The 14284-nt window shown below is 37.3% G+C and overlaps 1 protein-coding gene across 1 annotated transcript; it reads left to right on the top strand.

Moving 5' to 3' along the window:
* The first annotated feature begins 1609 nt into the window (after positions 1-1609).
* LOC575548 (jasmonoyl--L-amino acid synthetase JAR4) lies at positions 1610-13570 on the top strand. The gene is made up of 7 exons (XM_030990515.1): positions 1610-1978; positions 8117-9139; positions 9848-9986; positions 10617-10781; positions 11036-11178; positions 12000-12097; positions 12804-13570. The coding sequence occupies exons 1-7, from the start codon at positions 1852-1854 to the stop codon at positions 13059-13061; spliced, it is 1953 nt and encodes a 650-aa protein (XP_030846375.1). The 5' UTR covers positions 1610-1851; the 3' UTR covers positions 13062-13570.
* The last annotated feature ends 714 nt before the right edge of the window (positions 13571-14284 follow it).

Raw genomic sequence — 14284 nt, 5'->3', positions numbered from 1 at the left:
AAAGAAAAATAAGTTACAAGTCCATTTTAAGAAATGGTCTATCAAGTTTAACTGAAATTTAGGAGTAGTCTTGCAAAGCTCTGTTGTCATTAACATCTTCATTGGCTTTTTGAATTGTAAACTTGCCCTCTGGGAAAGTATATGAGTGTGGGTGTGTGTGTGTGTGTGTGTGTGTGTACGTGTTTATGGGTGCATGAGTGCGTGCCTGTTTTGTAGTTTTAAGATGATATTATATTTTATATTGCTGCTTTTACTCTGTTAATTTTTCAGAAAAAACAATAAAAACAGAAAGAAAAAAAAACAAAACATATACATTCCTATCTCTCTACACACTACACAGTGACATTTATATGGGTGCAGCTACAGGGGCAGATTATTGAAAAGGACACCAAAAGGGGTCTCACAAACGCAAAAAAAATAGAGAAAAGGATAGAGGAGAAAGGGGGAGGCAGAATTCCACCGCTGCAGAATTCAATCAATTTTTTCTTTTGATCTACATTAGGCGGAGGGGGTGGGGGTGTTACATTTCAAAGGAGGGCGAAGGGGGAAAGTCCTGAACCATACCTTGCACTACGTACATTTTTAAGACTGCAAACCATGTCTTATTTTATGTATTATTCGACTGATAGCCTAATTTGGTTTCTGAGTACACATTTGATACATAGGTTAAGGAAGCTAGAGCTAAGGAAGAGATATCATTAAAATTAGTATGATTAATTGCTTCCTCTGAAATCATACTTTCTATCAAAACAGTCATCTGCTTGATCGATAGTCATCTATACTCGCGATATAGTATATTTTTCATCTCGCTATGTTACCGCTGAAAAGGAGAAGACAGCCCTTTGCAACCAAAATTGCAAGTTGAGCTCATATCAAAGTGTCCACTTCAGAGCGTTACTGTTTTGTTAGAAAAGTAATGAACTTGGAATTGGAATATTTTATTTATAATTTATGTGATGGGCAGTTTTCCAGAAAGCTCCAAGTCAGTAGTCATCATATCTATTTTTTAATATGGAGAAATAGGTATCCCCAAACTTATCGAATGTGATATTTTATTGTAGGAAATGTAATTCTCTTCCATATGACATATTACATTATTATGGTAAAAAGAGGTTCTGTTAAAAAAATGATCCTCAAAATCGTTTAATATTAGTTATAAATGGCGCCGCCGTCTTTACTCCATATAGACTACTGAAGTTGTGCAGACTGCAGAGATTGAGGTGCCCTGAACAAATTGATACCGTACAACCTTTTGCAACATATTGGCCCGAATTCACATAGGAGGTTTGTCGACAAGCTCGAGCTGCAGCCAAAAGGGATCAATATTCTTACTTACAACTCCTAAAGCAGGGCTCCCACTTAGCCGAGTTGGAACCTCGAGTTGTGGCGAGCTGGCGCGATCTTATGGCAAGCCGTTTTATTATTAATTGATATCAAGAAATAATTTTACGTTGTAAAGCAATGGTAATTCTTGATATCAAGAATTCGATTACGTGATATCAGGAATTCGATTTCGTGATATCAAGAATTGAATTCTTACTATAAAGAAATATGTTTTAATGATAAAACTGCTTGCCATAAGATCGCGCCAGCTCGCCACAACTCGAGGCTCCAACTCGGCTAAGTAGGAGCCCTGTTTTACACGCACTGAACGGCTCTGCAAATATGGCAAGCTTGAAGACAAAAGGAAGAGAGAAAAGAACGTCAGCTCAAACACAATTTGCATGACGATTGTATCTCCGCTGTATTCGTGAGATGCATTTGCATTAGTATAAGAAGGGCTAGCCACAGGGAATTCATTCATACCCTTTTCGAAGTGAGACGGTGCATCGATCTCCATTCATAGTCAACATGGCAGGAACAACTGTCATCAAAGCGAAGCTAGCATTGGTAGCTCTGGCATCAATTTCTGTAGGATTGTACTTACTACAGTTTGCTGTAAACGTAGAAGGATCGCTATGGCAACGCTGCTTGTTAGGTGAGACAAAACAGCGCAACTGAAAATTAAGAAAATTTGGAGATGATTATTTTGTTATCCATGTATTTGCAGTTATTTCAGTTTGATTCGTGATCTGTTTTTGGTTTGATATTGCCGTTACTGTTTCTTGCTCTTCGAAATTATTGTGTATATATTAGAACTGCCGAAAGAGAGAGGAAGTGACAAATAATCAACACAAGAGAGAGAGAGAGAAGAAGAAGAAGAAGAAGAAAAGAGAGAGAGAGAGAGAGAGAAGAAGAAGAAGAAGAAGAAGAAAAGAGAGAGAGAAGAAGAAGAAGAAGAAGAAGAAGAAGAAGAAGAAGAAAAGAGAGAGAGAGAGAAGAAGAAGAAGAAGAAGAAAAGAGAGAGAGAGAGAGAGAGAGAGAGAGAGAGAGAAGAAGAAGAAGAAGAAAAGAGAGAGAGAGTGAGAATGAGGGGGAGAGAGAGACATATAAGAAGAGAGAGAGAGAGAGAGAAGAAGAAGAAGAGAGAGAGAGAGAGAGAGAAAGAGGGGGAGAGAGAGACATATAAGAAGAGAGAGAGAGAGAGAGAGAGAGTATTCATTCGGGAGGAAAGGAACCTACTTTATTATGTACGTTATTATATCTAAAACAGTCTATATAATCATGATTGGATACAAAATACATCCAAAGAGGATGTCAGTATATGCCCAAGCAGCCAGTCTTATTTCTCATCTTCTATGGAAGGAACTGTCCTGCCGAGAAAGACAAGTTTATCCACTTTCTCAATGTTGATGTTGTTTAGTGAAATCTTGTTGGTCCTCTGTACTGATTTTGCATTTTGTAGCAATGATATTAATTCCCCATCTTTTACATGCCTTCTCCAGTTCATTTGTTGAGATTTGGAGATTTTCAAATACGAGTTCACTATCTATTTTTGGGATGTCCTTCATCGCATATTCCATGAATAGGTTGAAGCGACTTGGAGAGAAGAGGCCGCCTTGTCTTACCCCAGACGATTATGACATCAAAGTTCCATTCGGTTATCTTTCCATTCACCAAATTAGAGCATAAAACTATTCATGGAAACATTAAAATGATATAGCCCAGTACGTGGTCGATCCAGACTACAATGCTGAAAGTAGCAGTGCAATGCATGAAATGGATCTACGTCATGAAGGAGAATTATTACGTAACCAGTCCTGAGAAACACAATTGAATAAAATTGACAGACTTTGTAAACATATACTCACAATAGAATCCGACACACGAGTTTCAGCTTATTAGAAAACAATTGCAGGATTCATTCGTTTTCAGATTTGAAAAGTGTGTAATATGAAGTCATGGGTTAATACGCATACTGAGAAATAAACTTTTTAAAGATGTACAGGAAGAAGAAAAAGGAAAACGCCCGGGGGGGGGGGTTGGGTACTCACATATTAAAACATACGGGGGTGTGTCGCTCTAATGGGTAACTTTTTCACAAAAATTCCCTAAACATGGGTCCCATTTTAAACGAAAAATACCATTTAAAATGGGTCTGTTTTTCAAAATTTTCGGGTGTTTTGGGGGTGTTCGCCAAAACATCTGAAAATTGTGGAAAATGGGCTTTATTTCTAGAAAAATCCCCCAAATGGCCCTTAAAAATGAGTAGTGGTTTTGATGCTTCAGCGGCACACCGCCGTCCAAACCAAATGAAAAGAAAAGAATGTCAGCTCAAACATAGTGTGTATTTGCATAAAAGATTGTGTCTCCACCAGGGGCGACGATTTCGTTTCATGACCAGGGGGACGAAAATCGAGAGAAAAATCTGTATTCCGTTGGTGTCACCAGTGGTGTAGGACCTAAGGCTAAATGAGCAAAAACGTTTGGGGAGCCCTCAGGGTGAGCCCCCGGAAGCTTGGGGGGGGGGGGAGGGGGGTTAGGAATTATACTTAGGTAACTGAGATGAGCGCCAGGGGGCAGAGCCTCCGCAAGCTCACGGGTTTGGGCGTTTAATTACGGTCAGATGATCATATTTTGATACGTTATTTGTGACACTGGCAGGACCCCCACAAGCTCAGGGGTTTTAGCAATATTTTAATTACGGTCAGATGAGCATATTTTGATAACTCAGGCCACTATTCTTTCTTTCTTTCTATTCTATTTAACATACTTTTTCAAAAAAGCATAAGCATATTTTTGCCTGACTGTAAATTTGGGAGTTTGTCATTGTCCAACAAACGCAAAAAAAAGTATAATTTGCAAAAAAGTGAGGAAAATTCATGTCATTTCAGAAACATTTGTAAATCACTGGTATCGAAATAGAAATAAACCACCTTTGAATTTTATGGGGGGGGGGGGGGGGGGGGGGGGACGAACCCCCTACTAAATTTTAAGGTCAGATGAGCATATTTTCAGTATTTTGAGATTTTCAAATACGAGTTCCATGAGGGTGGTGTCATCTGCATATCGGATGTTGTTGATACGCATGTCACCCATTTTTTGGGATGTTCTCATCACATATTCCAGGAATAGGTTGAAGCGACTTGGAGAGAAGAGGGAGCCTTGTCTTAACCCAGACGATTATGACATCAAACCATTCGGTTATCTTTCCATCCACCATAACAGAGCATAAAACTATACAAGGATATATTGAAAAAGATATAGCCAAGTTCTAATACGTGGTCGATTAGTATTGGTATATATTTTCCATATTACAATATCAAAACAAACAATACAAAGAAAATGCATGTACATAGTAAAATGAATGGTATAGTGAATGTCTGGATAACCCTTTCAGTTTGTTAGTATGACAAAACTGTTCTTCCCTGGGGTCCAGGAACAGTTATTATACAATATACAATACAACATAACATAACATAATTTGAATAAATATAATTATACCTAAAACATATAAGAGGAGCATAAACACCCCCATCCCAAGCATATTCCATTACAGTTCAGAGCAAAACTGTTTTCTTAAATTTATATTTTTGCAATTTTTTTGTAAGCTGTTTGATAGCTTAATAGTTAACGGTAGGTCATTGTACTCACGTGAGCCTTTATACATAAACATTTTACGGCAGCATTCACTCTTTGGTTTGGGGAGTTTAATATTTTCTTGTGATCGTAGAGAATATTGATAATTACAGAATTTGAAGGACTCCTCTAAATAAGGAGGAGCCAAATTGTTCAGGGATTTATAGACCTTCATATATAAATGCAATTTACGTCTTGAATGGAGAGATTTCCACCCTAATTTAACATGAATATCGTTAGATGCTGCTTGTAAGTGTCGGCTTGCATGGTGATTTAGATATACAGTAGGTTTGCGGTTGCACCATGTGTGCGAGAGAGAGAGAGAGAGAGAGAGGTTTGAGGAGTCCTGAAAAGGACTCTGACTCGGTAATCTTTCTTGGAGGAGTGTAGTCCTGAAAAGGACTGTTTTTTTATCTTTCTTAGCATATAGTTCTAAGGAGAACTATAGCGCTCCAAGCGCTATAGTTCCTCCAAGAAAGATTACCGAGTCAGAGTCCTTTTCAGGACTCCTCAACCCCCCCTCTCTCTCTCACACATGGTGCAACCGCAAACCTACTGTATATGAATATCGTTATTTGAAACATGGTTAAAAGGATTAATTTTCAAAATGATACGACCGGCCCTGTTTTTGAATTTTTGGAGGCAGTCAGTGTGTTTCTTGCTTGCCGAATCATAAACAATATCTGCATAATCAAAAAGTGGAAGAATAAGTGAAATATATACCATCTTTAGATTGGATTCCGATATAAAATGTCGAAGACGAGCTAAAACTAAAAAATTTACAACTTTACTTATTTTTCTACACATTTCGTCAATATTAATATCCCATTTTAACTTGGTATCAAGATGATGCATTCCAAGATATTTCGCATCATTCCTTTGGACAATACTTTTACCACATATACTTACATTTAAGATATTACATTTCGATAACATTGCCCCAGTTCCAAATATCATACAAATGGTTTTGTCAACGTTAAGAATGAGTTTATTACAGCATAGCCAGCTATGTATTTTTACGTAGATCGAAATTGAGATTTTTTTCAACACTATCAAAACTTTTATGAGAAAAATATGGCACAGTATCATCTGCATATAGATGCAATTTACAATTTTGTTTACTTGTTTCACCAGATCATTTATATAAATAGTAAATAAAATAGGGTCAAGTATGGACCCTTGAGAAATTCCATAATCTATATCTAAAATATGTTTGATGTAGCAGAATCAATACAGGTATACATCTTACAGTTATACAGGTAACTTTCGAACCAAGGTAATGTGTCCCTCGACAGACCAATGCTGGAAAGTCTTTGTTTTACAAGTATTTGAACGTCAACAGTATCAAACGCCTTTTTCAGATCGAAAAACATAGCACCAGTATAAAGGCCTCCATCCAATGCTTCCAACCAATCATCGGTGACTTTCAATAATGATGTTTAAGTCGAATGCTTTTGCTTGAAACATGATTGCTCGGCGCAAAGTATATTGTTTTCTTTCATATACGATTTCAGTTGATTGCATACTAGTCTTTCAATAATTTTTGAGACGGATGGTAAAATGGATATGGGTCTTAAATTAGAAGGATCATCTTTGTTTCCTGATTTAAACAATGGTATCACTTTAGCAGTTTTAAATTGTTTAGGATAAACACAATATAGCAATGATTTATTAAACAAATATGTTAAAGATGGAATTATAACAGGAGCCGACAACTTCAATAGCAATGCAGAGATTCCTCATGAACATTTATTTTTCAATAGTTTAACTTCTTTCAAAACATTTTCTTCTGATATTACTCCAAAATTAAATGCAAATACACTATGACACTCTCGATAAAAACAGATCTATGTGTGATTGGAATTGTAGATGCTTAAAGTTTTCCAACGTTCGCAAAGTACTCATTACAATTTTCAATTTGTTCAAACAATTCTTTTTTTATCGGTTTGAATTATATTTTTGTTACTATTATTACAAGGTTATAATGATTTTAACACCTTTCAGGTGCTACAAGCATTTACTTTAAATTTTAATAATTGTTCAGAGTAATATTTCTTCTTTCTTTTCTTAATTTCATAAGTAACTCTGTTTCTTAATTTTTCTGTATTTCTATCATCTTTTTCTCATCTTTATTTTTCCAAGCTTTTGGTTTTAATTTATCCCTTTCTCTGATCAATTTAAAAATATCTGAATTCATCCATGGGGACTTCTAATCCTTCATTTTCTTGCTTCTGATAGGCATATGGCGATTAACAACATTCATAAGAAAACTTTCCCATTTATTGACTGCTTCACTGACACAGGTACAATCAAGGATTCAGACTACAATGCTGAAAGTAGCAGTGCAATGCATGAAATGGATCTACGTCATGAAGGAGAATTATTACGTAACCAGCCCTGAGAAACACAATTGAATAAAACTGACTTGACTGTGTAAACCTATACATTTGACATTTAAGCAGGAAGAATCAACATACCCTTGGAAAAGTTTTCCGTACGCCTATCTCCATTAATATATTTATACGATACACAGACCTATGAAGGCAATGAGCTCATTTACCAGTAATTCAAAATAATGTTTGCAATGTTAATTTTGAAGACATTTTTTTTTCTCTCGATGTCACTCTCATGACTATTGTGGCCCGTCGAAGACTGCGACATGACGCACTGTGTACAATGGGTATAGGCCGTGAATGAAATCGTGTCATGATGAAAACGTAGTTTGGTCAATTCACACTATACTTATAGGAGACCAAGACCTTTTAATTCCGATATTTGGTCTTGTGAACCATTTACAAGTCTTTTGTAAGCATTTTATTAGGCCTGCGTGTGTTTTTCCAATTTTTTCCTCTTCTAGCCTATAGTCAATACAGGAGCTTGCTCCAGATTTGTGATTGTCGCATCTTCTGTTGTTTGAGGCTACAGTCGACAAATGTAAAAAGAATTAATTGAGATTTATTTAAGGGAAGGATAGACCTAAATGAATTATACTTAAGAATCTGAAATCTAATTATCAATTGAAAAGAAAGCACCCCAAAATTCACGACATTAGTAAGATTAGTGGCATGTTACAGGCTGAAGATCCTATTTTAATCCTTTACAGAATGAAAGAATTTTATATTTTTCATATTATTCCTCTTTGTTTTCCTCTTTGTAGGAATCCTCGGAGTCGCATGTGTCTTTGTGGCTATTCTGACGTCATGGATGACTACCCTACCGATTTCCTACGGCCATTGTCTCCCCTCAGCCTACACACAGGTCATCCTCATGTTACTGTTGGTCTACACTCGCCATGGAAAGGTCAGGAGGTTCACAGAATCGTGGAAGAATGCTCGAAAATCTCAAGAAGACTACTTGAAGGCTATCCTCAAGGCCAACGGCCAAACAGACTACGCACAAGATTTTGGACTGAGTTCTGTTACATCAATGGCGGACCTTAGGAAGAAGCATCCTTTGACGACTTACGAACGTTACAGGCCATACGTAGATCGTATGGCGAAAGGTGAGGAGGGTGTTCTAACGGCTGAACACGTTGAGAGGTTTGCTCTTACTTCAGGCACCACTGGGAAGTCCAAGATGATGCCTTTCGGTAAATCCTTCAGAAAAATGTATCACGAAATTGTGGGTCTAGCCATAGATCTTCGTCTAAAGGAGTTCGGTGTAGGCTTCCTCCAGCGAGAAATGACAATCTATACGGCGCCGAAAATCAGGTATACGGAGGCGGGTATTCTTATGGGTCCTGCATCCATGAAAAACTCATCGAATAGACGTCTTTTAGTCATGTACTCTACCCCAGCAGAGGGTTTCCGAATCAAGGATCCTCAGGACTCTGTATATGTACATCTTCTCTTCGGGTTTCGGGATCGGAATCTCCGCAACATGTCCTGTAACTTTACCTCAAACCTGATGTTGGCTATGCGGATGGTCGAGCAACGCTACCCCGACATTATCCGTGACATCGAGCTCGGGACGGTGACGACTACGAATGTTCCTCCAGAGATTCATCAAGTCCTCGTCAGGGAGATGGGTGGTGGCGATCCGGAGAGAGCGGCAGAGCTGAATAGAGAGTTCGAGAAGGGTTTCGAAGGCATCATGAAAAGAGTTTGGCCTTACATGAAACATGTACAAGCGATAGATTCCACCGGCCTTAAAGATGAGCTGCTGAATTCATATGTTAAAGGTGCAAATGTGTAATCAGTAATCGAAAGGTGTCATAGGCTACACCCTACCATGTCGACGGTTCACGAGACCGACAGCTCATCAGACTGACAACCCGCGACATCGACCAAAGGGACTTTTCGATTTGCACGTAGCAGTCCACTAGTATGTCGACGTGCAAATCGAAAAGTACCTTATGTTGCGGTTTAGTGGACCTTCAGAAAATTTATCAGAAGGCCAACGAGACTGAGGGCCGTGGGACCGACTTGACATTTGTTAATACCTTGCCAAAGATCGTTTATTTAGTACCGGACTGGAATTAGAATCCTCAACCCTTGAATTGAGAGACAAGTGAATGAATCAATATAATATGACGACACCTCCGCTAAAAGAACAGTTCATAGTTAGCACAATGTTCAAATGACGTAAAATATCCACAGGTCTTTTAATATTTGAGAATATCCACTTTGAGAATTTTAGAGTAAACACTGCCAAAGTGACGGGTGGGGGGGGGGGGGGGCTTCATGAATACCTTTTGTTAATCGGCTTGAGAAGAATACTTCCACCTGTGTATCAATGTACCGTCGGTACTAAATGAATAATGATTTCATAACTTTCATGAGCATGTTTCCAGTATTCGTCTCGGTTGGTTTTATAATTTTGTACAAAAATAATTACCTTTATCTACAAACTGGCTTATTTTTCGTTCTTTTCTGTTCTTTGCTATCAGGTTTACCACTCTTTGGTTTTCTATTTGCTGCGACTGAGGGGGTGATCGGTGTTGACATCTGGCCAAGGCATCATGGGAAGGATGAATACGTTCTCTTGCCATCTCTCTCTGTCATGGAGTTCATTCCAGAAGCTCACATGTTAGTAATGATGAAACGCTTATAGTAGTTATACCCAAGTCACACATTGACATAATTAAGCGACAGCAGACCGAAAATCCCCGATCAGAAAATTACATTAATCTCGAATGGCCAAGTTATGGATTGGTTTTGAGTATCTTTTGCGGGATGACTGAGGTATAACATAATAATCTTCAACATGTTCGATGACCTATGAGAATGTTTTTTTCTTCTTCGTATGCACAAAGTTTGATCGAAAACAGAATAACTGCGGGGATATTTAAAAACATGAACGAAGATTCGTCACTCCGAAAGTTATAATATAGACTCACCATTTGGTTTATACAGTAGTTTATTCAACTTAATCATCTGTGACAAAGCTCTTGAGTAAAGCTTCTGAGTAACGAACCAATACAAAAAAAAATCAAATATAGGTTCCAGAAAACTTACACCAACAACTTTTGAGTAATATGCGTTCGGTACAAATACAGGCATCTGTTTGAAATAAAATTATCAAATTCTTGGATCATTTTAGTTGAACAGAAGCTGATTAGAATCTTTGCTTAATAGATTCAGTAAAGTTGGAATGCTCTTACAATTTGTATGTGATCCAACAACTGGCCCAACAGATCCCTTTTTTCTTCTTCGTAGAAACGAAGATCAGCCGGAGACGCTCTTCATCGACGAGCTCCAAGTCGGAGGCGTCTACGAGATCGTCGTCACCCAGATGTATGGTTTCTATAGATTTCGATATGGTGACGTCATCAGGGTCAGACGATACCATAACACTACCCCTGTGGTGGAATTCATGTACAGGTAATTAAAAAGTCATTTGTGATTATATTATTATGTAATTATGTCGTTATTGTCTTGCGACCCCGTTACAAGCCTCGTCCAACGAATTTTTAGGAAATGATTGCTTCCTTCTTCGCCCCTGGTATATCAAATTTAGAATACCCTTGATATTCACGCGCAATAAGTTACTGTTAATGTAACGTTGTATTTCTATTTATTTGATACATGTATAAGAAGGAAATAAATATGTTTCGAATATTGAAATTGCATTTCAGATCTGGTCAAATCCTGAATGTCCGTAACGAGAAGGTTGACCAAAGTACAGTACAAGACGCCATAGGAGCTGCAGTGGGTCACTATCCCAATGTGACGCTAATATCTTACGCTGTGGCAGAGAGTACACTACTCGAACAACTTGGTAAGAAATTCAACTCCAGTATAGCTAAGAACTAAAGCTTATGAATGAGAATGTTGTAAAATACATGTGAAATTGCGCTGAATTACGGCGAAAGTATGAAACCCAAAACAAATCAACTAAAAAAAAAAATTAAAAAAAAAAAGAAAAAAAATGTTATAGATAAAGGTGAGTTCTGGTAATGCGATTGCATTGTGAAAGAAAAGATGCGGAATGGATCAGAAACAGTTGATCATGTAGCATGTAAGTATTGGTGTGCACTGCAAGGTTCTGGAGTCATCAAAATCATAATAAATTTGGCCGAGTCTTGGTAAAGTAACAAGCACTGTACACAGAAAGCTATATATGGGACAACTCTCATGGTGTCGGGGCTAGTAATACCTTGATTTCCTTGTCATTCTATGCTCATTACTCAGCAAGTATTTTCTTCCAAAATTGTTTGGCACATGTCATTTATCTGTAATATTGAACGTTCAGTTAAGTTTCATTTGATTCTGTGAGAATTATTATTATTATTATTTTTTTTTACCAGAACTGGAGTTTATTTTTAACAATGTTATTAAACGGAATTCCTTTATTAAAAACACTTCCTCTATTTGTGATTCCCAATTTATTTATACTGCGTTACGAGTAAAATTCTTTTCATTGTTATTGAAAATTCAAACATTGATCCTTCGCTAGGCGTTGATCAAGTTTCTTTAAATTTTCTGTGATATTTTTCTTGTTTTTTGAGCCAAAATTATACACAATTGAATGACTTTCAATGAAATGTAAGATTGTTGAATCGTTTTTCAAACCTATTTTTCCCTTTGGCTCTTGTACAGTGAAACCTAGCCAGGACCTTCGCCCATATTACATCGTCTTCCTGGAGTTAGATCCAACACCAGATGAAGATTCTTTGGTTGATATCCCTCTCAATAAAGTAAGCAAAATTGTTCTTATCCCCAATTCTTCATTCAAATAAAAGAAAAAATATCATGAGCAAAACTATTAATAGAGAATCGTAAATTCATTGAAAACCAGGTTAGAGAAAGAATTTAAGCTCAAGGCAACTTAGTTTACAATTATCAAGTACTTTATTTCATGAAGACGTCCAATATAATAAAAAATTAAATCAACAAGAATTATTTTAATGGGTAGGCCTTCCAGCCTTTTAGCGCCTACTTTCGGATACCAATGAAAGTAAAAGTATTGTCAAATCTCGATTCCGGTAAATAAATAACAAAGAACTATCGTTTTCAAAGGGAAAGGTACAAATGTGGCACTTCAGTCTTACAACCGATCGAATCGATTTTAAACCGTCTTCTCTGCCAAGCGGGGTAATGTAATTCTCTTTAGTTCGGTCCGTCGTGGGTGTTGTCTGATGTTGGTCTCGTCGGTGAGACTGGGGTATTGGAGGCCTCTCAGTATCCAAACCTCAGTAGCTGGGAACAAAAATGGGATTTTCGATTTTGTAGTCACATCTACCATTTAGACGCCCAAAATGTGTTTGTTGGTCCATTCAATAAACAGACAGTCATATCCTGCCCATGGTGGGAAAATGTCTGCAAGGTTTGTTCAGGAACAGGATGCCATCATAATCTAGAATGGATTTCAAGTTTTATTGACTGAGCCATTTTTATCGACAGGTTGACGAGGAACTCTGTCATCATTCCTTCACATACAACTCGTTCCGTGAGAAGGGATGCATAGCCCCTCCTGTTGTGCACATCGTGAAACCCGGCACATTTGATCGTCTGCATGATTTCATCCTGGATAACAGCGCAACTTCTGCAAACCAGTACAAGGTTCCGAGGAAACTCCGTACAGCAGCCACTCTAAAACTGATGCTGGATAACTCCATAAGTCAATCTCGGAACGATGGAAATTTAGATTGTTCTTTCTAATGATTATGAAATAATTTTTGATAAAAGGCCTACTCATGTCACATAATAAAAACGGTCAAATCTTGCTCCCAAAATGTGCTTCCATCAAATAATCTTTGTATTACCATGCTCTTCAAAATTGTTTATGTGCATGGTTATATATATATTACATTATATAATTTTACTAAAATGAAAATATGGATGAAAATAAACTGTACTTCGAGTTTGATCTTAATTTTGAAAGCGCTTTGGAAAGTATAACGATTCCGGTAACCGCTATACCAGCGGACAGTGCTTTTCGGCGAATGAATCCTACCAGGTGATCACTTACTTCACCTGGATCAAGAGTGGAAACTGTAGATATGTGTCTTGTCGAAGAACATTGTTGTAGTGCGTGCATGGGCTCGAACCCACAACTTTTGAGAGTCTCTATGGACAAGATGGACACTAAATATGTAATTGTAACCTGTAAATTGTAAATTTGGAACCTAGAATAAAACCGAGGTAATAAAAATAATTGCGTTATTTTTTGTCAGTGAGTGTAACTGCGTAATTTTTGAAATTTTGTGAAAAATATGCAAAAACCAGGTGATAATTATGTTACATGTTGTAATACATGTATTAGAGAGATGATATGCTTTACATCATGAAATGAAAATGAGGAATCCTTTTCTTGATGACTTGATTTCTGGCTCGTTTAGTTACAGAATAATGATGATCTAAAGTTCCAAACCATGCTAAACACTACTAAATCTTCGAATTCAGAAGGAAAAAAATATCAACGAGTATCTCGAAAAGTGGTTGATAAAGAGTGAGACACGGATTCTTTATTATAGTCTAGTCTATAATTATGATAAACAGAGGAGAAAACGGACTGAAAATCAAAGTGAAATTGACAATGCAACCGGGTAATGCAATTGGTGCAGGTTAAAAGGAAATCCAACTTAGAAAGCAAGCTCCGTTATATAGAGGAAAGCAGAACAATTTCAGAGAAGTAGACTGGTGAAAGTTGGAATGAAATCGAACATAAATGAAAAGGTTATGAATTTTTAAATTTGTAATCACTGTAGGTATGGGCTATTCGAATTGGCTAAATCGGTAAAAAATGTCTCTGTGATGTAGTGGCGAACAATGTTCCCATTTGTTCTAACGCACAATATAAAACGAATTCCAATTTGTCAATAGTGTCTGAGTCAGGAGGGTCGATTATCTTTAGAGATCTTTAGACATATAATAATAGGCTA

This window comes from Strongylocentrotus purpuratus, unplaced genomic scaffold (genome assembly GCF_000002235.5).
Source record: "Strongylocentrotus purpuratus isolate Spur 01 unplaced genomic scaffold, Spur_5.0 spur5_scaffold_19, whole genome shotgun sequence".
Lineage (NCBI taxonomy): Eukaryota > Metazoa > Echinodermata > Echinoidea > Camarodonta > Strongylocentrotidae > Strongylocentrotus > Strongylocentrotus purpuratus.
The sequence above is the reverse complement of the archived record's forward strand: the minus strand, read 5'-3'. Positions and strand labels throughout refer to the sequence as shown.